This window comes from Oncorhynchus mykiss, chromosome 8 (assembly GCF_013265735.2).
Source record: "Oncorhynchus mykiss isolate Arlee chromosome 8, USDA_OmykA_1.1, whole genome shotgun sequence".
NCBI classification, from domain to species: domain Eukaryota; kingdom Metazoa; phylum Chordata; class Actinopteri; order Salmoniformes; family Salmonidae; genus Oncorhynchus; species Oncorhynchus mykiss.
Genome location: NC_048572.1, coordinates 11,314,829 through 11,336,642, shown reverse-complemented (window position 1 = coordinate 11,336,642; position 21,814 = coordinate 11,314,829). Strand labels below are relative to the sequence as shown.

The following is a 21,814-nucleotide window of genomic DNA, read 5'->3' as shown; positions in this document are numbered from 1 at the left end:
GTCACTCACAATAGCCTACACACACAGCACGGCCCCTGCTAGAGCATCACCACTTCCTACCTGCACTCCCTCAAGCTTTATCAGCTCCAGTTAATAAAGTAGCTTAAAAATATATGTCCTGCGGCTTCCCTCACACGTCTCTATATTACATTTTTATTTATTTATGCATATCGCATCCCGATGGGAACGGTCCAATTCGGAACAGGTCCAACGTTTTGGACCTGTGAAGGCCGCTACCTAGAAGTCCTTTCTCCAAACTGAAAGGTGTTGGACAAAACAAGTCATCAGCGATTGGATAGTCTCTAAACACCGCTTTACCGAAGTGGCTCTGGCCCAGCGCATCAGTTTCTGGGACCAATCAGAGCGGTTTGAATGTGTTCGCATTTGAGAAAGTTGTTGGAGTGAAGAACAAATCCTGACTTATCGTGGATAAGAAACTTTAGTGGGCATTGCATTTGGCCAGAGCGATGGGGTTGGGTAGTCAGGCTAATCTTCACCTGCCATTTGATATGAAGGGAGAAAGAGAAAAACCCTGTGTAACAAGTTTAACATATTCATACTTGTGCCCTCCCTGAAAGCCAAAACATGGCAAGCTTATTGAACCAGCTGAACTTGGTAAAGGATTCTCACCATCAATTAAGCTTTCACATGGACAATGTCATTTTATTAGGTGTGCTTGCTGAAAGCCAAGCACATCTTTAGCAATGGTTCATCTTCTGCTGCCAGCTGTAGCGACAAAACTGCAACGCATAGAACTGCCAAAAATAATATGCATCATCATCTGGATGTGTGTGCAACAAAAGTTCAACACTCACCTTCTGCTACCATTTCTGTCCAGCCGTCTATACATTCAGTTTGATGCATAATAAATCCAACGTATGCACCACACAGAATGCACTACAACTGCCTCTGCAACGCAATGCTGCAAGGCATTCATTGGAAAGGAATGTAATTCTGGTGTACCAAAACGCAATGACGCTGGCGGTGTGTTTTCGAAGCGTAAAAGGTACCAACACCAACCAAAACAACTTTAAAATGTCAAGATTGCCACTGGTCAGTGTGCTTGAAAGAAATGTTTTGAAATGCATCACACTACAACCATATTTGCATCAATATGACCAAGGTAAGATATTGTTTTGGAAATTATAGTTTAGAGTTGATAAATCACCTTTCTTATTTTCACAAATGTTACCCACTATGAAGATTGTCCTCATGTCCTCCATCACATCATCTAAGGCATTTTATTATTATTACTATAGAAGCACATGTATTTCGTGATAATGTGGGTTAGAGATTTCCTCTTGATTGTTGTTGATCACCTGAAAAAGAGAATTGTGTGTTAAGAGTTTGAGTTGGGAGCACTGGCAATTGGTTTGATGCCGGAACCTTTCGTTGTGAGTCTCCCAATAATATAGGTTATTTCTGGTAATTCATTCTGTTTACTAATTATAACGTGAAAGTAGATTAGTTTACCTTGTTTATTAGTTTACCTTGTATTTCGTTGTTTATTGAAGAGGGTTCTGTTAATTTCCTGTTCAGAGAATTGACGGGCAAATGTGGCGCGCTGGAGCGCATAGTTAATGGTAGGGTGGTGCAGTAGTGGCTTATCCCTGGGGACGTTCCTATCACCAGTCATATGTATTCTCTTAAGCATGGGTTAAGCACAGTTATTGATATGTGTGCTAGTATAGGCTTAAGAGTACAATCTGGACATGCATGGTATTTCATGTCCGTTGAATGTTAACTGACCAGATATGTGAAAGGGTTTCCCATTGGTCAGTTGCTTCATGGGTATTACTATAAGCCTGTTCTCTCACTGTTTTGTGGAACAGAGATGGTGTAAGGTTGGCACGCTGCTAGATTTGGTTTTGAAGAGCTCTATTTGATCCCGTTTATTCTTTTTGTAAATACTTCTACATGTTGGTGGCTATATCTTCACGTTTGATAATAAAAAAGTCTCACTCTTGGCAAAAAAAAATTGGTTCTGTATAGTTGCCTCACTGTAAAATCCTCACTGGGTCTCACACCCACCCACCTTATGCAGAAAAATGCATTGACAGTATACGAAGCATTAGCCTATTTTACTTACAGCTCTCTGTTTAATAACATTTTCTTTCCACTACTACATCACTGTAGCTAAACTAACATTAGCTAACACTGTATAGGAAGGTAGACCGTCTCCCTAGTTACTCCTAGATCTGAAAAGGGATTGGATAGGTGTACACAAAATGGCAGAAATTCCACCCAGCCCAGGGAGGGACCTACCTGAATTTGTCCAATAGAAACTCTTGTTCAAAACATTTTGCAATGGAATCTGACTAATACCCCTGATAAGACATGAACCAATAGGATCAGCTTCATTAAGTCTCTTTACCTAGACCTGTAACAAACCTGTTCTTCACTATAAAGAACCAACCCACAATTGAGTTTAATGCCAACATAATAGGTTTATTTTCAAATGAAGTAAAACATTCAAGACATATTTTTTTTTTTAAATCCAAGATTCACAGAGGTAAAAAAAAAAAAGGCATTATGTTTATATTGAGGCTATAATAATGAGTGATATGCACATAAAATACAACTTTTGTATCAATAAAATCAATCAGTGCTTGGGTTCTCAACTTACACAAGCGAGGGGGCAGGGGTGAGAACCCCTTCAGCCACTAAGGGCAGAGAAAAAAAAACAAAAAATAAACAACTCCAACAAGAGAAAAGTCAAGTTAATTCAATCAAAAGCTAAACCTGTACTCGTACCTAAATGCAAAGAGGTATCTGCTACTGGAACATAAGGTTTAAAGCATTGGGTTGTCTTGGAAATACAAGGAGATATTGATATTGATATAGATATATATATACAGTGCCTTGCGAAAGTATTCGGCCCCCTTGAACTTTGCGACCTTTTGCCACATTTCAGGCTTCAAACATAAAGATATGAAACTGTATTTTTTGTGAAGAATCAACAACAAGTGGGACACAATCATGAAGTGGAACGACATTTATTGGATGTTTCAAACTTTTTTAACAAATCAAAAACTGACAAATTGGGCGTGCAAAATTATTCAGCCCCTTTACTTTCAGTGCAGCAAACTCTCTCCAGAAGTTCAGTGAGGATCTCTGAATGATCCAATGTTGACCTAAATGACTAATGACGATAAATACAATCCACCTGTTTGTAATCAAGTCTCCGTATAAATGCACCTGCACTGTGATAGTCTCAGAGGTCCGTTAAAAGCGCAGAGAGCATCATGAAGAACAAGGAACACACCAGGCAGGTCCGAGATACTGTTGTGAAGAAGTTTAAAGCCGGATTTGGATACAAAAAGAATTCCCAAGCTTTAAATATCCCAAGGAGCACTGTGCAAGCGATAATATTGAAATGGAATGAGTATCAGACCACTGCAAATCTACCAAGACCTGGCCGTCCCTCTAAACTTTCAGCTCATACAAGGAGAAGACTGATCAGATGCAGCCAAGAGGCCCATGATCACTCTGGATGAACTGCAGAGATCTACAGCTGAGGTGGGAGACTCTGTCCATAACAATCAGTCGTATATTGCACAAATCTGGCCTTTATGGAAGAGTGTCAAGAAGAAAGCCATTTCTTAAAGATATCCATAAAAAGTGTCGTTTAAAGTTTGCCACAAGCCACCTGGGAGACACACCAAACATGTGGAAGAAGGTGCTCTGGTCAGATTAAACCAAAATGTAACTTTTTGGCAACAATGCAAAACGTTATGTTTGGCGTAAAAGCAACACAGCTGAACACACCATCCCCACTGTCAAACATGGTGGTGGCAGCATCATGGTTTGGGCCTGCTTTTCTTCAGCAGGGACAGGGAAGATTGTTAAAATTGATTGGAAGATGGATGGAGCCAAATACAGGGCCATTCTGGAAGAAAACCTGATGGAGTCTGCAAAAGACCTGAGACTGGGACAGAGATTTGTCTTCCAACAAGACAATGATCCAAAACATAAAGCAAAATCTACAATGGTATGGTTCAAAAATACACATATCCAGGTGTTAGAATGGCCAAGTCAAAGTCCAGACCTGAATCCAATCGAGAATCTGTGGAAAGAACTGAAAACTGGTGTTCACAAATGCTCTCCATCCAACCTCACTGAGCTCGAGCTGTTTTGCAAGGAGGAATGGGAAAAAATGTCAGTCTCTCGATGTGCAAAACTGATAGACATACCCCAAGCGACTTACAGCTGTAATCGCAGCAAAATGTGGCACTACAAAGTATTAACTTAAGGGGGCTGAATAATTTTGCACGCCCAATTTTTCAGTTTTTGATTTGTTAAAAAAGTTTGAAATATCCAATAAATGTCGTTCCACTTCATGATTGTGTCCCACTTGTTGTTGATTCTTCACAAAAAAATACAGTTTTATATCTTTATGTTTGAAGCCTGAAATGTGACAAAAGGTCGCAAAGTTCAAGGGGGCCGAATACTTTCGCAAGGCACTGTATATGTGTATATATATACCCCTTTAAAACCGATCTCTAAAGCATTATGTTGTCTTGGAAATACAATAAGGTATTGATTTATATTGACAACATTAAGGTTTAAAGCATTGTGTTATCTATTTCCTCATAGATCCACATTATTCCAGTATGGTTTTATTGAGGTTTTATTGTGTATAGACATTCTGTGAATCAAACATGATATAAGGATGAGTAAACATTAATGTTCCCAAAAACAGGCTAAGAACAGAGCAGCCACCATGGCTATTGAGGTATGTGAATTTCCATCATTGTCAGTAATTTCCTAATTCACCCACTAAAGGGCATTGTGTGCTTTAGTGTCCCCCTCTTAGCATCACAACATGGATAAGTCTTGTTTCTGAAGGCTTTACAGATCTCTAGAACTGACTCAATACTGGATGACAACCAGTCATGCTGAATTACAAAATCGACCCTAGTCCCTACGCCCTAGTCCCTACACCCTAGGTACTCCGGTAGATTTCAGAGGATTGGATATGTGGAAACCAAGGGTTGGAACCGGTTCAGGGATCAGAACAGACAAATGGAAAATACAGACATTATTTGAGGGTCAAAATCATAAAAGGGAACGAAAGTGATCTATGCTGTTCCGGAACAGAATCGTTATTTTAAAAGCATGGGAGTCGGTTAATAATGTCATTTTAAGTGCCGGGCATTTTTTTTTCAGTCCCGCAAAAAAACAACGCACCTATGCCAAAGCCCTCACTATCTTACTCAGAAGCTTATACAAATATCTGCCTGCCAGCTGAAAATCTTTGCCAGTATGTGTGAGTGTACAGTGTTGCCAACTCATTTTCAGGGTAAGTTGCTGGAGGCAGGTTGATTTGTTGCTAAAAGTTGGTAAATGACATTGTGATGTCATTACGTAGAATACACAACAACGTTAATCAAATTGACTGGCCATCCCAGCAAAAAAATATGATTTGACATTTGTTCAGGTACAGACTCACTCTTTTCTGTTCTTCTGGCTGTACAATTCTTATTGAGACATGTTGATAGTTCTTTTCAAGATCAAACATTCGTGACCAACTATATTCATTGGGTTTGGCTTGTCAAACCCGTACTACTGCAGCTGCAGTCAGCCAACAATGATTTGCATTTTGTTGAAATTGCTGCAGGCCTGCTGCTGCCTGTGCACGAGCTGAGCGCCTGCTGCTGCCTGTGCATGAGCTGAGCGCCTGCTGCTGCCTGTGCACGAGCTGAGCGCCTGCTGCTGCCTGTGCACGAGCTGAGCGCCTGCTGCTGACCTCACTCACAATGTACTTTTGCAGCCAGGCACGTGTGTTGTGACTGAGTGTGACACAGAGAAAAATGTTTTTGTGTCATTTAGAGGGAACATGTGTGTATTTTAGTGTTTGAGTCACTTTTCATAAATTGCTTAAAGTTCCAAATACATTTTTAAAAGTAGCTAAATTTGTTGCTAGGTGCTGTTTGGAAAAAAAAGTTGCCAGGTTAGTCTGAAAAGTTGCTCATTCTAATAACAAAATCACTAAATTGGCATCACTGTGAGTGTGTAGGCAATGTGCCCCTCCCTCCCCTCCCCTCCGAGGCTAATGTAGCCTACTGACGTTACAAGCGTGATGATTCAGAGAAAAAAATATATAATTAGAGAAGAATGGATTGTTTCAATGCTAGTTACAGATACAGTAGTTATCACGTTTAACATTGAATGTACTAACTACAAAAAGGTCAGATGTGTTTTTAATTCTGGTTCCGCTCTGCACTTCTCTGCTAAATTTCAGTAGCATCTCTTGCCCTACACTTGGTTGTGCATGTAAACAACTATAGCCTAGGCAGCCGATAACACCCATGCACTATCCACTGTCTAGGCTTAAACAAGTGTCGCTTGCCCACTCCACAGCAAGCTGCTCTAGCCACACTGATTGGTGAAATTATTTAATGTAAAAAAAAAAAATCTAAAAGTTGATTTCGGAGGTTTAAAAAGGAATGGAAAGGAACAATATAAACCAGTACTTTTTGGGGGTTCGAACCGGTTCAGAACTTTATTTTGCAGTCGGAAAAGTGGAAGCGAACAAAAAAATGTTCTGTTCACAACGAAACGATTGTCAAATATTTTTGGTTCCAACCCCTGGTGATCTCTTCATTTTATTTTCAGATTAGCTAGGTGGCAATGTTGCCAAATATCCATCTATACAATTCTCCTAGGAGTGGCTAAGGATTAAGGACAAGGGGTTGATTTGGAATTAATCTTCCTCCACTAGGCTTAATCTCATCAAGTAAAAGTCTGAACTTGGGGGGCATCACCAGTAGAATAATCACGAGAGACAGACCGAGGCCTGAAACTCAGAGCTGAAAGCAGTGCTTCTGAAACTGAGCTGAAAGCAGTGCTTCTGAAACTGAGCTGAAAGCAGTGGTTTTGGTTGAAATAAGGTGAAAATAACACAGAACAGGTGCATTCAGGATCATAATGTTTCAAACTGGTTTGGTCTTGAACGGGATCGAAGGAAAAGACCCTATGAACCTGGAATAGCGTGTCACTGTTGATTTAGGTCTCTCTACTCTCAAGCATGTGGCAATCAAGTGTCAACCTGGTTTGGCAGCTGACAGTGAAGATGGGAGTCAAGTACGTCATACACAAGTGTGTGAAACAATCGACTCAATGCGCCTGAATGCAGTCTATTAGACAAGTAATCATATGGTGCCTCAGTCCCAAATAGACAGCTAATCTGAACACAACCACCTTAGAGAGACAGTATTATTTTACATTCCACACTAGCACCTTGATCCCACCTAGTATGAACCGATGTATTGGGCATGTACACGCTAAGAAAGTGGGGACGTCAAACATCGTGATGTAGTGGTTTACACCCTGTCAGTTTTGGAGGCAGCGTTAGGTTTGCTCTCAAAAAACAGTGCTGTAGCAAACTAACTACAAATAAGTCAAATCGGCCAACAGTTGCCTAGCTAGCTAAAGTTAATATTTCCAGTTAGTCCCCGACCGCTCCTAAAAGCTCTTTTACTAGCTACCGTAACACCTTTGTGTCACAGATTCCTCCAAAAATGACGCGGTGTCTGCAGTTGTGTTTTATAAGTGGGACATATTCCAATTTCCAACCATACTGGACATGTATTGAAAGTGGAGTGCTAGTACGTGCATTTGACCAGAGCCTATGAGAGGTTCTCAATTCACACAACACAATTCCCTACCTGACTGTTAAATACTGAGCAGGATAGCAAGATGAGACAATAATCAAATCAGTAGTTACAATGATTTGAAGAAACTCTGGTACTTTTTGTCATATTTCGGCGTAAACTAAATCGACCATGTACTGCAAACTGTAAGACTATGAGGTGAGTTTATACTGTAATACTGCAGCCTTCACCCAAAAAAAACTCTGTCCTTTTCATCTCAGAGTAGTTGGTTTTTCAGTCCAAAAATAAGAATATTCATTAAAAAAAAAAAAGGATCTCTACAAGGTCACTATTACTATAAAAATCTACATATTTCGTGTTAAGTATTATTAATGCCACTCATAACTACATAGTGTTGTTTACAAAAAGAAATGATCTTGAGCCAACACAACTTGTGATTTTTGGAGGTTGTCAAAATGGCCGACATTTAGGTCACTTAATGACGAACCCAAAGAGAAAAGCTATTTGGTAATGCGGTGGGACTACTCAGACAAAACATTGATAGGCACAATCTCCTTGTGCGTATACTCAGTACAATCTTATTCGTGTCCACCTCATGCCGGTCATTATCAAGTGGTTACAAACAATGACAAAAGTTTTTTTTATTTTACAACAGAGTCAAATCCTTTTAAAATTAGGTTAGTATAAAAATGGTGTATAAACACTTGACCAATGACATGCCTATATAGCTGGCCCAAAACGGAGGATTCCTCACTGGTTGTTGTCTGCAGCTAAGCCAACACTATTTTATGCTCGGAAAAGCTGACACACACACACACACACACACACACAGACTTAGCCGGCAGAGAGAATTCACCCTGGATGTGGTGAATTCCCATTTCAAACCGAAGTAAAAGGCCTAAAAAACTGTCTTTGATGTGAAAACAATTGTTATAGTCACAACCGATCTTGTATTTCAGTTATGTGATTGATTGAAATGGCATTGTGACTCCTGTGCCAACAGCGCCGGCTTGTACCAAAAAACTGCACAGAGGTGGTAGGAGGGGCCAGGAGGAAACACAGGAAATGAGGTAGGATTTTGCTGAAAACAAACAAAAAATATATATATTTTTGTTGAAATGACTGATAAAAATCTGTGGCAACACAAAGGGCCCTTCAAAAACTCACAAAGCCTCAGTACAATATAGTCCTACAGTTATTCATACAAGATCAATAATACAAAACATAAGAAAAAAATGCACACATATGCATAACTCAAGAGGTAGTTAACTAATATCAGTACATGAGGTACAGAAACATTAAAACTTGGTGGATGATTCCCAAAAGAATAAAATATTATTTTTTTTATTCCCTGAGAACAGTTTATCATCCTGAGAGGAATTGTGGGTAAAAAAAAATAAAAAAAAACATTGTACCAAAAATTGAATATTATCCAGGTGAGTGCTCCTTGGTCTGTGCTCGTTGTGTGGTTTGGTCATTCTCTTCCTCTCTGTTGTTGTGCACTTGTTGGATTTATTTTGATGCATGTCACACATTCAAAAAGCTGTACATAAACAACCTCAGTGTTGAACTTTCAGCAATCATCCCTAGAAATTCCAAAGGAGCAGGAACAGCAAATCGACAATTCCTACTTTTAAAATGCCTTCAAATGAAGCCATACTCTTTGGTACAGAAATGTATACCAAAAACAGTTGGTTGCCTACATCGTTTGTTTTAGAGCTTTAGAAAACACAAGCTAGTTTGATATCATCATACAAAGTCATTTGATTTGTCAGCACATTAAGATACAATCCCAAAGTGAGCCACATTAACTTTTGGGTGGAGTGCCACTTCAGAGAAGTTCTTTTCACATTCAATATGGTCAGAGAAGAGTTGTCACGTTTCATTAGGATACGCGCTACTGGAAAGTCGCAGAGGATTCACGTCATATGAAAACCAGCATTTGAGTTTTTTCTGCCTCCCTCCTTCCTGTCTTAGTAAATCTCTGGACTATTTGAAACGCGGCAGCGGTGTTTTGGAATCCCGTTTTGAAGGGGATTGTGACATCACACAGATCTAGAGGGTATAGACTTGACTGTTACTGGGCCTTTATCTAGGATTCTGAGGTTTACCTAATTAAGTCAGGGAGAACCTCCAGGCCCTAGGCACTTGATGGCAAAGGAGGAGAGGGGATAGATGGTGATAGAGAGGGGTAGAGTGAAAGGAGGAGATAGTGATGTCACACAGGTCAAGGGGTGTGATGGTGCTTTAACTTAATGCTGTGTTAACTTGACAATAAAGAATCATATGCACAATACAGAGCTTTCTTAAACTATGTTAGAATATTACTTACATTTTAATAATATGCTATTCTTTCATACATATATTACTGACATATATTGTGAGTTTATAAACTGTTCAACTAATTTGCCAGCAACCCAACTCTAGATCTAGTCCAATTAAATAATGGTATTTTTTTCTGTTTTGAAACAAACCTATCGGTGGATATTGATTATATGGTTTCTTATGAGGCATGTGTAGGATTATATGAAATATTATTGTTAATAGCAAGTCCAGCTAGAGGTTGGCCCCTAATCTCAAAGATGAAACTTCTCATCTGCCACTGTTGTTTTATGAAAGGGTCAGCGTCTCTCGCACACACACACACACACAACCCCACACACACACACACAACCCCCCCACACACACACACAACCCCACACACACACACACAACCCCCCCCCCCCCCCCACACACACACACACACAACCCCACACACACACACACAACCCCCCCCCCCCCACACCCACACCCCCCCCCCCCCCCCCCCCCCCCCCCCCACACACACGCCCACACACACACACACAACTCCACTCACACAACCCCACTCGCACACAAGCAAGTATGCACACATGCCTGGATTCAATGCTATGCACTCTGCAGTCAATTGTCATTACCACTGAACTAGAAAATATTCTGTGGTTTAGGAGTGACAGTTAGGCTACTGGTAGGTATGACATTCACTCTGGTATCCATGGTCATCTCCTCTACACTGATTGGATAGGCCACATTAAATAATTATTTTGCTTCTGATTGGTTGAGGTTCCATTGTTTTGATACAGGGCCTATCAGTGTTACCCAATCCTGATCCCGCACTCTTAGAAAAAAAGTAGAACTCTAATCAAAAAGTTGGTGGTGAGTTGATTAGTTGAATCTAGTGTGTAGATGCGAAGGATACAAATAAAATACACAGGATTAAGAAGCACTGGCCTACATCAAGGCCTTATTTAAAATCCTTAATGCTTAATATTAACTCTGCTGGATCGCAGCATCATGACCTTTGGAACGGTTATATAATATAAATATGAACCAGGTGGACCAAAATCTAAAAGAGAAGCGAGTCCTATTCAGAAATCACCACAGAAAGAGTTATGGATGACGTCATCTAACCCAGAGAGTCATCTAACCCAGACAGTCATCTAACCCAGACAGTCATCTAACCCAGAGAGTCATCTAACCCAGAGAGTCATCTAACCCAGACAGTCATCTAACCCAGACAGTCATCTAACCCAGACAGTCATCTAACCCAGACAGTCATCTAACCCAGAGAGTCATCTAACCCAGAGAGTCATCTAACCCAGAGAGTCATCTAACCCAGACAGTCATCTAACCCAGACAGTCATCTAACCCAGAGAGTCATCTAACCCAGACAGTCATCTAACCCAGAGAGTCATCTAACCCAGAGAGTCATCTAACCCAGAGAGTCATCTAACCCAGAGAGTCATCTAACCCAGAGAGTCATCTAACCCAGAGAGTCATCAGATTCACCGCCAACCTTGTTTCTCTTTCAGACCATATCGTCTCTTGAGCTGCACTGATTGAGACCAGTCACACACAAAGAGACAGTCATTCACATGCATCCATATCCCCAGCAATGGTTGTCATAGCTGCCACAGCCAGTCAGTCACATACATCCGTACCCCTGACGATCGTTGCCATAGCTGCACTGGTCCTGCCAAAAATAGACCTATTATTTCCACAAGTGCGAGGTAGATTAGGGGTGGGGGTTAAGGGTTGTTCCTTAGGTGAGGAGAGTCAGAGGTCGGGAGGTACAGCTCTCCCCCTATTTCCTCCCCCTCTGGGGGCCAACGCGGTGTGACTGGGGTAGCTCCTCTGGGGAGGGCGAGGGGCCCTCAAGGGGGGACGAGCCCGAGCGCTCCTCCTCGTCGGCGGGGTACAGGTGGGCCGAGGTAGAGGGGTGCAGGGGGTCCTGAAAGCCTGCGGGGGCCGCCAGCACCTTGTGGGGACACTGGGCCACCATGTGCCTGATGCTCTGGCAGTAGTGGCATTTCTTTGGCTGGGGGGGCAGGCCACACTCCTTGGCATGGTGGTCCAGACCTCCACAGTTATAACAGCTGGACAGAGGACAGTGGGAATGGAGAGAAAAGGAGGAGAGAAGGAGAAACAGGTAAAGGACATAACGTTTTTTGCTACTAGTATAACTTGCTACTAGTATAACTTGCTACTAGTATAATTTGCTACTAGTATAACTTGCTACTAGTATAATTTGCTACTAGTATAACTTGCTACTAGTATAACTTGCTACTGGTATAACTTGCTACTGGTATAACTTGCTACTGGTATAACTTGCTACTGGTATAACTTGCTACTGGTATAACTTGCTACTAGTATAACTTGCTACTAGTATAACTTGCTACTAGTATAACTTGCTACTAGTATAATTTGCTACTAGTATAACTTGCTACTAGTATAACTTGCTACTAGTATAATTTGCTACTAGTATAATTTGCTACTAGCATAATTTGATACTAGTATAATTTGCTACTAGTATAATTTGATACTAGTATAATTTGCTACTAGTATAATTTGCTACTAGTATAATTTGCTACTAGTATGAAAACAACATTCAATGACTCATAAGAATGAAGTCATAATTGGATACTGCTTTAATAGGAGTCAACAGGTATAATGTACAGTGCCTTGTGAAAGTATTCGGCCCCCTTGAACTTTGCGACCTTTTGCCACATTTCAGGCTTCAAACAAAGATATAAAACTGTATTTTTTTGTGAAGAATCAACAACAAGTGGGACACAATCATGAAGTGGAACGACATTTATTGGATATTTCAAACTTTTTTAACAAATCAAAAACTGAAAAATTGGGCGTGCAAAATTATTCAGCCCCTTTACTTTACTCTCTCCAGAGGTTCAGTGAGGATCTCTGAATGATCCAATGTTGACCTAAATGACTAATGATGATAAATACAATCCACCTGTGTGTAATCAAGTCTCCGTATAAATGCACCTGCTCTGTGATAGTCTCAGAGGTCCGTTAAAAGCGCAGAGAGCATCATGAAGAACAAGGAACACACCAGGCAGGTCCGAGATACTGTTGTGAAGAAGTTTAAAGCCGGATTTGGATACAAAAAGATTTCCCAAGCTTTAAACATCCCAAGGAGCACTGTGCAAGCGATAATATTGAAATGGAAGGAGTATCAGACCACTGCAAATCTACCAAGACCTGGCCGTCCCTCTAAACTTTCAGCTCATACAAGGAGAAGACTGATCAGAGATGCAGCCAAGAGGCCCATGATCACTCTGGATGAACTGCAGAGATCTACAGCTGAGGTGGGAGACTCTGTCCATAGGACAACAATCAGTCGTATATTGCACAAATCTGGCCTTTATAGAAGAGTGGCAAGAAGAAAGCCATTTCTTAAAGATATCCATAAAAAAAGTGTTGTTTAAAGTTTGCCACAAGCCACCTGGGAGACACACCAAACATGTGGAAGAAGGTGCTCTGGTCAGATGAAACCAAAATGAAACTTTTTGGCAACAATGCAAAATGTTATGTTTGGCGTAAAAGCAACACAGCTCATCACCCTGAACACACCATCCCCACTGTCAAACATGGTGGTGGCAGCATCATGGTTTGGGCCTGCTTTTCTTCAGCAGGGACAGGGAAGATGGTTAAAATTGATGGGAAGATGGATGGAGCCAAATACAGGACCATTCTGGAAGAAAACCTGATGGAGTCTGCAAAAGACCTGAGACTGGGACGGAGATTTGTCTTCCAACAAGACAATGATCCACAACATAAAGCAAAATTTACAATAGAATGGTTCAAAAATAAACATATCCAGGTGTTAGAGTGGCCAAGTCAAAGTCCAGACCTGAATCCAATCGAGAATCTGTGGAAAGAACTGAAAACTGCTGTTCACAAATGCTCTCCATCCAACCTCACTGAGCTCGAGCTGTTTTGCAAGGAGGAATGGGAAAAAATGTCAGTCTCTCGATGTGCAAAACTGATAGAGACATACCCCAAGCGACTTACAGCTGTAATCGCAGCAAAAGGTGGCGCTACAAGGTATTAACTTAAGGGGGCTGAATAATTTTGCACGCCCAATCTTTCAGTTTTTGATCTGTTAAAAAAGTTTGAAATATCCAATAAATGTCGTTCCACTTCATGATTGTGTCCCACTTGTTGTTGATTCTTCACAAAAAAATACAGTTTTATATCTTTATGTTTGAAGCCTGAAATGTGGCAAAAGGTCGCAAAGTTCAAGGGGGGGCGAATAAATTCGCAAGGCACTGTATTACGATGGAGCTATAATACACAGCAAGTCTTGTCATTAGGCTTCATCTGTTATTATCGTCAAAGTCATCTTGACTAAACATCAGGTGAAAATGGGTTACATTGAGAGACGTGACATATTACAAGCCTAATTATTATTCACGTATTTATTTAGCCTTTATTTAACTAGGCAAGTCAGTTAACAACAATCATTCGGTTACTAGTCCAACAGGACATTTTTAGACATTATAAAGCCTCATACACTCTTTTATAAGATGTAATAATGTATACCAGTCAGCTTTATGTAAAGTCTTACCCAAAAGAATAAAAGCAATTTCCTGACATCAACCCAGTACTATGGGCTGAGCAGCGGTGTAAAGTACTTAAGTAACACTAAGTAATACTTTAGTACTTTAAAGTACTACTTCATTTTTGGGGTCTGTATTTTACTGCTTATCTTTTTGACTACTTTTACTTCACTACATTCCTAAAAGGAAATAATGTACTTTTTAATCCATACATTTTGAATGCTTAGCAGGACAGGAAATTGGGTCCAATTCATGCACTTATCAAGAGAACATCCCTGGTCATCCCTACTGCCTCTGATCTGGCAGACTCACTAAACAGAGAACATCCCTGGTCATCCCTACTGCCTCTGATCTGGCAGACTCACTAAACACAAATGCTTTGTTTGTAAATTATGTCTCAGTGTTCCCCTGGCTATCCGTACATTTTAAAAACAAGAAAATGGTGTTGTCTGGTTTGCTTCAGAAGGAATTTGAAATTATTTATACTTTTATTTTTGATACTTAAATATATTTCAAAACAAATACTTTTAGACTTTCACTCAAGTAATATTTTACTGGGTGACTTTCACTTGAATCATTTTCTATTAACGTACCTTTACTTTTACACAAGTATGACAACTGGGTACTTTTTCCACCACTGGTACTGAGGTGGAGATTATTGGGGCCTTATTCAGGATTCCCTTTGATTTCTGTACAAGTGCTCTTTCCTCCACTAGATGGCAGCATAACAAAGGCCATAAATCCTTTTGAAATGCCAGAAACTATTGTCACTACCCAGCAGTTTCATCTATACATATTATATATATATATATATATATATATATATATATATATATATATATATATATATATATATATATATATATATATATATATATATATATATATATATACATACACACACACACAAACAGTATCAGTCAAGTTTGGACACATCTACTCGTTCAAGGGTTGTTTTTTTTATTATTTTCTACATTGTAGAATAATAGTGAAGACATCAAAACTATAAAATAGCACATATGGAATCATGTAGTAAACAAGGAAAAGTGTTAAACAAATCAAAATATTTTTTAAACAAATCATTTGATATTTATGGTCTTCAAAGTAGCCACCCGTTGCCTAAATGCCAGCTTTGCACACTCTTGGCATTCTCTCAATCAGCTTCATGAGAAACACTATTCCAACAGTCTTGAAGGAGTTCCCACATATGTTGGCTGATTTTCCTTCACTCTGCAGTCCAACTCGTCCCAAACCATCTCAATTGGGTTGAGGTCAGGTGATTGTGGAGGCCAGGTCATCTACTGCAGACGGCGTGTATGATATCGTGTGGGGGCGTGGTTTTCTGATGTCAACGTTGTGAACAGAGTGCCCCATGGTGGTGGTGGGGTTATGTTATGGGCAGGCATAAACTACGGACAACAAACACAATTGTTTTTTATTGAAGACAATTTGAATGCACAGAGATGCCGTGACGAGATCCTGAGGCCCATTGTTGTGCCATTCATCCACCGCCATCACCTCATGTTTCAGCATGACAATGCACGGCCCCATGTTGCAAGGATCTGTACACAATTCCTTGAAGCTGAAAATGTCCCAGTTCTTCCATGGCCTGCATACTCACCAGACATGTCACCTATTTAGGATGTTCTGGATCGATGTGTATAACAGCGTGTTCCAGTTCCCGCCAATACCCAGCAACTTCACACAGCCATTAAAGAGGAAATGGACAACATTCTAAAGGCCACAGCCAAAAGCCTGTTCAACTCTATGCGAAGGAGATGTGTTGTGCTGCATGAGGCAAATTGTGGTCACAGCAGATACGGACTGGTTTTCTGACCCAAGCCCCTACCTTGTTTTAAGGCTCATGGCCTTCGTCAAGGAGTACAAAAGAATTATACAATGTCCTCTTTTGAATAGCTTTTCCAATTAGCCCTAATTGAAAGAAGGAGTGGTTACAAAATTGATTGGACACACCTAGTAAGCAAAAATATACACATTCAAAAGTGAAATACTGTAGCTATGTTATCATAAAGTTACAACTCCAACCTAAAAGTATCAGGACACTTAAAGGTAGTTCTAACCTTAAATATGACTGGGAGAAGTGTCAAGAATAAGAAAGCAATATATTCCATAGTACACTAGAACACAGCAAAACATGAACAACAAGAGTCTAAACATAGCTGAGGGCAATGTCCACTAGATGACAGCAAATTGACCTATCACGACCCTACAGGAAGGGTGAGAAATCCATATCTTAATTTAAACCAGTGTATTTAGTGGCCTGTAGTTTGTAAATCCAAAAACCTTCCCTTTGGTTTAACTTCTTGGTGACCGGGGGCAGTATTTTCACGTCCGGATTAAATGCATGCCCAAATTCAACTGCCTGCTACTCATCCCCAGAAGATAAGATATGCATATTATTAGTAGATTTGGATAGAAAACACTCTGAAGTTTCTAAACCTATTTGAATCATGTCTGTGAGTATAACAGAACTTATTTAGCAGGCAAAACCCAGAGGACAAACCATTCAGATTTTTTTTTTTTAGGTCACCCTTTTCAATGGGTTTTCATTGGGAATCCATATTTCTAAGGGACCTTCTTGCAGTTCCTATCGCTTCCACTGGATGTCAGTCTTTAGAAATTGGATGAGGTTATTCCTTTGTGTAATGAAGAAGTACGGCCATCTTGAACGAGGGTCACTTGAAGTGTACTGTTAGATAGAGGCGCGTAACCAGAAAGCATGCTTCAGTTTGTTTTCTTCCTGTATTAAACACAGATCATCCCGTCTTCAACTTTATTGATTATTTAGGTTAAAAAAATAGTTTGAAATGTTTTGGCAAAGTATACAGATAACTTTTGAGATATTTTGTAGTCACGTTGATCTAGTTGGAACCGGTGTTTTTCTGGATCAAACGCGCCAAATAAATGGACATTGTGGATATATATATAGACGGAATTAATCAAACATTTGTGATGTTTATGGGACATATTGGAGTGCCAACAAAAGAAGCTCGTCAAAGGTAAGGCAAGAATTACATTTTTATTTCTGCGTTTTGTGTCGCGCCTGCAGGGTTGAAATATGCTTCTCTCTTTGTTTATAGAGGTGCTATCCTCAGATAATAGCATTGTTTGCTTTCGCCGAAAAGCCTTTTTGAAATCTGACATGTTGGCTGGATTCACAACAAGTGTAGCTTTAATTTGCTATCTTACATGTGTGATTTAATGAAAGTTTGATTTTTATAGTAATTTATTTGAATTTGGCGCTCTGCATTTTCCCTGGCTTTTGGCCTGGTGGGACGCTAGCACATATCCCAGAGAGGTTAACTGTTTAAGACGGTCCCCTTTTCTAATAGAGGCCGGAATATGATCAATACATTTTAATTCATTATATGAACAGTGCCTTAGTCCTCCATTCTTTTTGATGGCCAATTTACCCCTTTTACCAAAGAGCTCCCTCTGTCTATCAAAATGTACTATGGTGTACCTTAGTAGCGCTTCCCTTCCTCCTCTTTCTACTAATTAAGCATAGCACTTGGGTAGTGTTTAGAGGAAGCAGCTCCACAGTAATTTTTTTGAGGACATTTTACAACTCAAACTATGGATTTTACCCAAGAGGCTACAAGATGTTCCTATTCCCATGAAGAAAGCCAAATGATTATTACCCCTACCTCATTGCTAGATGAGATGACATCCACAGAGAATACTGGAATGGACTTAAACAAGGCTTACAGAGGCTTGCAACACCTTATGGAGAAAGATACCAAACTTGACCTCAATTCTATCACCTTGTCTGACTATTGGAGGAAAGGCCTAATCTCAGAGGACTCAGTATTATGAAGTGTCCAGCTAATGGAGCACAAGGTAAAACTAAATGTAGAGATAAATGGGAGGCTATTCTCAACAAGTGTTCTTTTGACCTAATGCTACTTCTAATAGAAGAATCTAAAAAGGACAATCAAGACTATCCAACTACACGGAGCAGGACCAGAACAAGGCTGTGATCAAAATTTCTGGAGAACCCATTTCTGATGATTGCATAAGGGTATTGTCTAAAGGACTTTGACTTTGCCACATATTCAACTAATGAATTTAATACAAAGATTGACCTATTTCCTTTCTACAGGAATTGGCATGGTACAAGCAAAACATCTCTCCAACTACAGACGCCAGTGTCTCAGGTCAGGCAGTTTGTTCCCTCAAAAACACCTTTTAAGCCTAAATCCACTTTTTGTCCCATCATCCCATCACACATTTGCCAAAAAGTGAATTTTGATGTGGAGAATCTGTTTAAGAATCTGTTGACTCCAACCAAACACGACAATTTATATATTTTTTCGTGGTATCCAATTGTTAGTAGTTACTATCTTGTCTCATCTCGTACGGGCTCGGGAGAGACTAAGGTCGAAAGCCAAGCGTCCTCCGAAACACAACCCAACCAAGCCACACTGCTTCTTAACACAGCGCGCATCCAACCCGGAAGCCAGCCGCACCAATGTGTTGGAGGAAACACCGTACACCTGGCGACCTGGTCAGCGTGCACTGCATCTTTATCTTTCAGGACCGTATTAAACAGGTTAAAGGATGTGCCATGGGAGCTACAGCCCTTCCTACGCTGGTTTGTACTTGGGTACTTGGGTAAATGACTTCATTTTGGATCCTTCTAATAACCATTTCTTTGACCAGATTATATGGTGGGGACGATATATTGATGATGTTTGCCTGTTTTGGTCCGGCTCAGAAGATGAACTTATTTCCTTCCACCAATACCTTAACAGCATTACCCTAACATCAAACTAACTATGGAGTACAGCAAGGATAACATTCATTTTTTGGACCTCGACATTAGTAAAAATGACTAGGGTTGTTTGCACACATCATTCTTAGATGTGTGCAAGCCTACAGATGGGAATACCATTCTGAGGGCAGACAGCTTTCACCCCAAAAGGCTAAAAGAGAACATTCCATATGGCCAATTCCAAAGAGTCCGCAGAATTTGAGATCAGGAAACAGACTACAGTGTCAAATCTGCTTCTTGAATCGAGGCTACATCGCTCTGGTCCTGAAAGATGCAGGTATAAGGGCTGGATTACTTGACAGAGAGAACTTGTTGCGAAGGTGAGTGCCTCGTGACACATCAGAGAGTGTATTTTGTTACAAAATATAGCACTGAAGCAGAGAACATTTAAAATAATAATTTAAAAGAATTGGGGAATCATCCAAAGTGATACGCTACTACGCCAAGTCTTTCCTGAGCCACCAGTCATAAGCTTTAAGAGATGTCCTACCCTAAATTACAAATTAGTCCAGTTATCTTGGCTTGACTACAAACCCAAGTGCTTTTAAATGTAACCATTGCAGACATATGGCACAGAAGATGCATTTTGTTGACACAACTTCCAAAATTGAGTATTACGTCAAGCATTTCATTAACTGTAAAACCACTCATGTCATCTATAGATTAGAATGTCCACAGTGCAAGGTGTTCTACATTGGAAGGACAAAGAGACGCCTTCAAGACCGCTTAGCGGAACACAAGTACGCCATATGGGTAGGCAATGAAGACTACCCCATGGCAAGGCACTACAAGTCCCTACACCATGGCAACCCTGACTCCCTACAAGCTATGGTATTGATCATATTCCAGCCTCTATTAGAAAAGGAGACCATCTTAAACAGTTAAACCAAAGGGAAGGTTTTTGGGATTTACAAACTACAGGCCACTAAATACCTGGTTTAAATGAAGATATGGATTTCTCACCCTTCCTGTAGGGTCGTGATAGGCCCATTTGCTGTCATCTAGTGGACATTGCCCTCAGCTATGTTTAGACTGTTGTTGTTCATGTTTGCTGTGTTCTAGTGTACTATGGAATATATTGCTTTCTTATTCTTGACACTTCTCCCAGTCATATTTAAGGTTAGAACTACCTTTAAGTGTCCTGATACTTTTAGGTTGGAGTTGTATCTTTATGATAACATAGCTACAGTATTTCACTTTGTAATGTGTATAGTATTGCTTACTAGGTGTGTCCAATTTTGTAACCACATCCTCTTCTAATTAGGGCTAATTGGAAAAGCTGTTCAAAAGAGGACATCGTATTATTTTTTTGTACGCCATGACAAAGACAAATGCAGCCAAAACGCGTCAGATTTTGAAAACAGTTTCTATTGAACATCCCATACTAATAAAGGCCTTTTAATTATATGAAGAGTGCCTTATTGTTGCATGTTCCATTTATATTTGTGTTCTATATATTCAAACACAGTACAGTCAAAATGGACACCTACTCATTCCAGGTTTTTTGTTTTACTATTTTCTACATTGTAGAATAATAGTGAAGGCATCCAAACTATGAAATAACACATATGGAATCATGTAGTAACCAAAAAAAAGTGTTAAACAAATCTAATTATATTTTATATTTGAGATTCTTCAAAGTAGTCACCCTTTACCTTGATTTGCACACTCTTGGCATTCTCTCAACCAGCTTCATGAGGTAGTCACCTGGAATGCATTTCAATTAACAGGTTTGACTTGTTAAAGGTGATTATGCCAAATTTCTTTCCTTGTTAATGCGTTTGATCAGTTGTGTTGTGACAAGGTAGAATTTTGGTTCCAACTGCCATGTTTTTGTGAGTCGCAGAGTAGGTGTGGTAGCCATTCTGGTTACGTGTGCCTTGAATTCTAAATAAATCACAGACAATGGCATCAGCAAAGCACCCCCAAACCATTACACCACCTCCTCCATGCTTCACCGTGGGAACCACACATGCAGAGATCCGTTCACTTACTCGGAGTCTAGTAGAAGTGGTTTACTTGCAGCAATTCGACCATGAAGGTCTGATTCACAGTCTCCTCTGAACAGTTGTTACTTGAACTCTGTAGCATTTATTTGGGCTGCAATGGCTGAGGATGGAAACTATAATTTATTTAACCTTTAATTAACTAGGCAAGTCAGTTAAGAACAAATTCTTATTTTCAATGACGGCCTAGGAACAGGGGCAGAAGGACAGATTTTTACCTTGTCAGCTTGGGGATTCAATCTTGCAACCTTTCGGTTACAAGTTCAACGCTCTAACCACCAGGCTACCTGCCGCCCCTATGAAATTAACTTATCCTCTGCAGCAGTCGCGGTCCTCTATAGAGACAATTTCATCATAGCACAGCCATTCACAGCGCTTGATGGTGTTTGCAACTGCACCTGAAGAAACTTTCAACGTTCTTGAAATGTTCTAGATTAACTGACCTTCACATACACATGGTTAGCAGATGTTAATGCCAGTGTATATCTTCTGTATATAGGGTTGCACATTTTGGGG

At 40.1% G+C, this 21,814-nt stretch overlaps 1 protein-coding gene across 4 annotated transcripts in view; it reads right to left on the bottom strand.

Moving 5' to 3' along the window:
* Positions 1-10,444: 10,444 nt before the first annotated feature.
* lin28b (lin-28 homolog B (C. elegans)) overlaps positions 10,445-21,814 on the bottom strand; it is a 47,569-nt gene continuing 36,199 nt past the window's right edge. For 3 of the 4 annotated variants that reach the window (XM_036984747.1, XM_036984748.1, XM_036984749.1), the window contains one exon: positions 10,445-12,010. In XM_036984747.1, coding sequence (XP_036840642.1) covers positions 11,719-12,010 — 292 coding nt within the window. In that variant the 3' untranslated portion in view covers positions 10,445-11,718. The remainder of the gene's footprint in view (positions 12,011-21,814) is intronic. The other variant, XM_021611506.2, reaches the window with a different exon arrangement.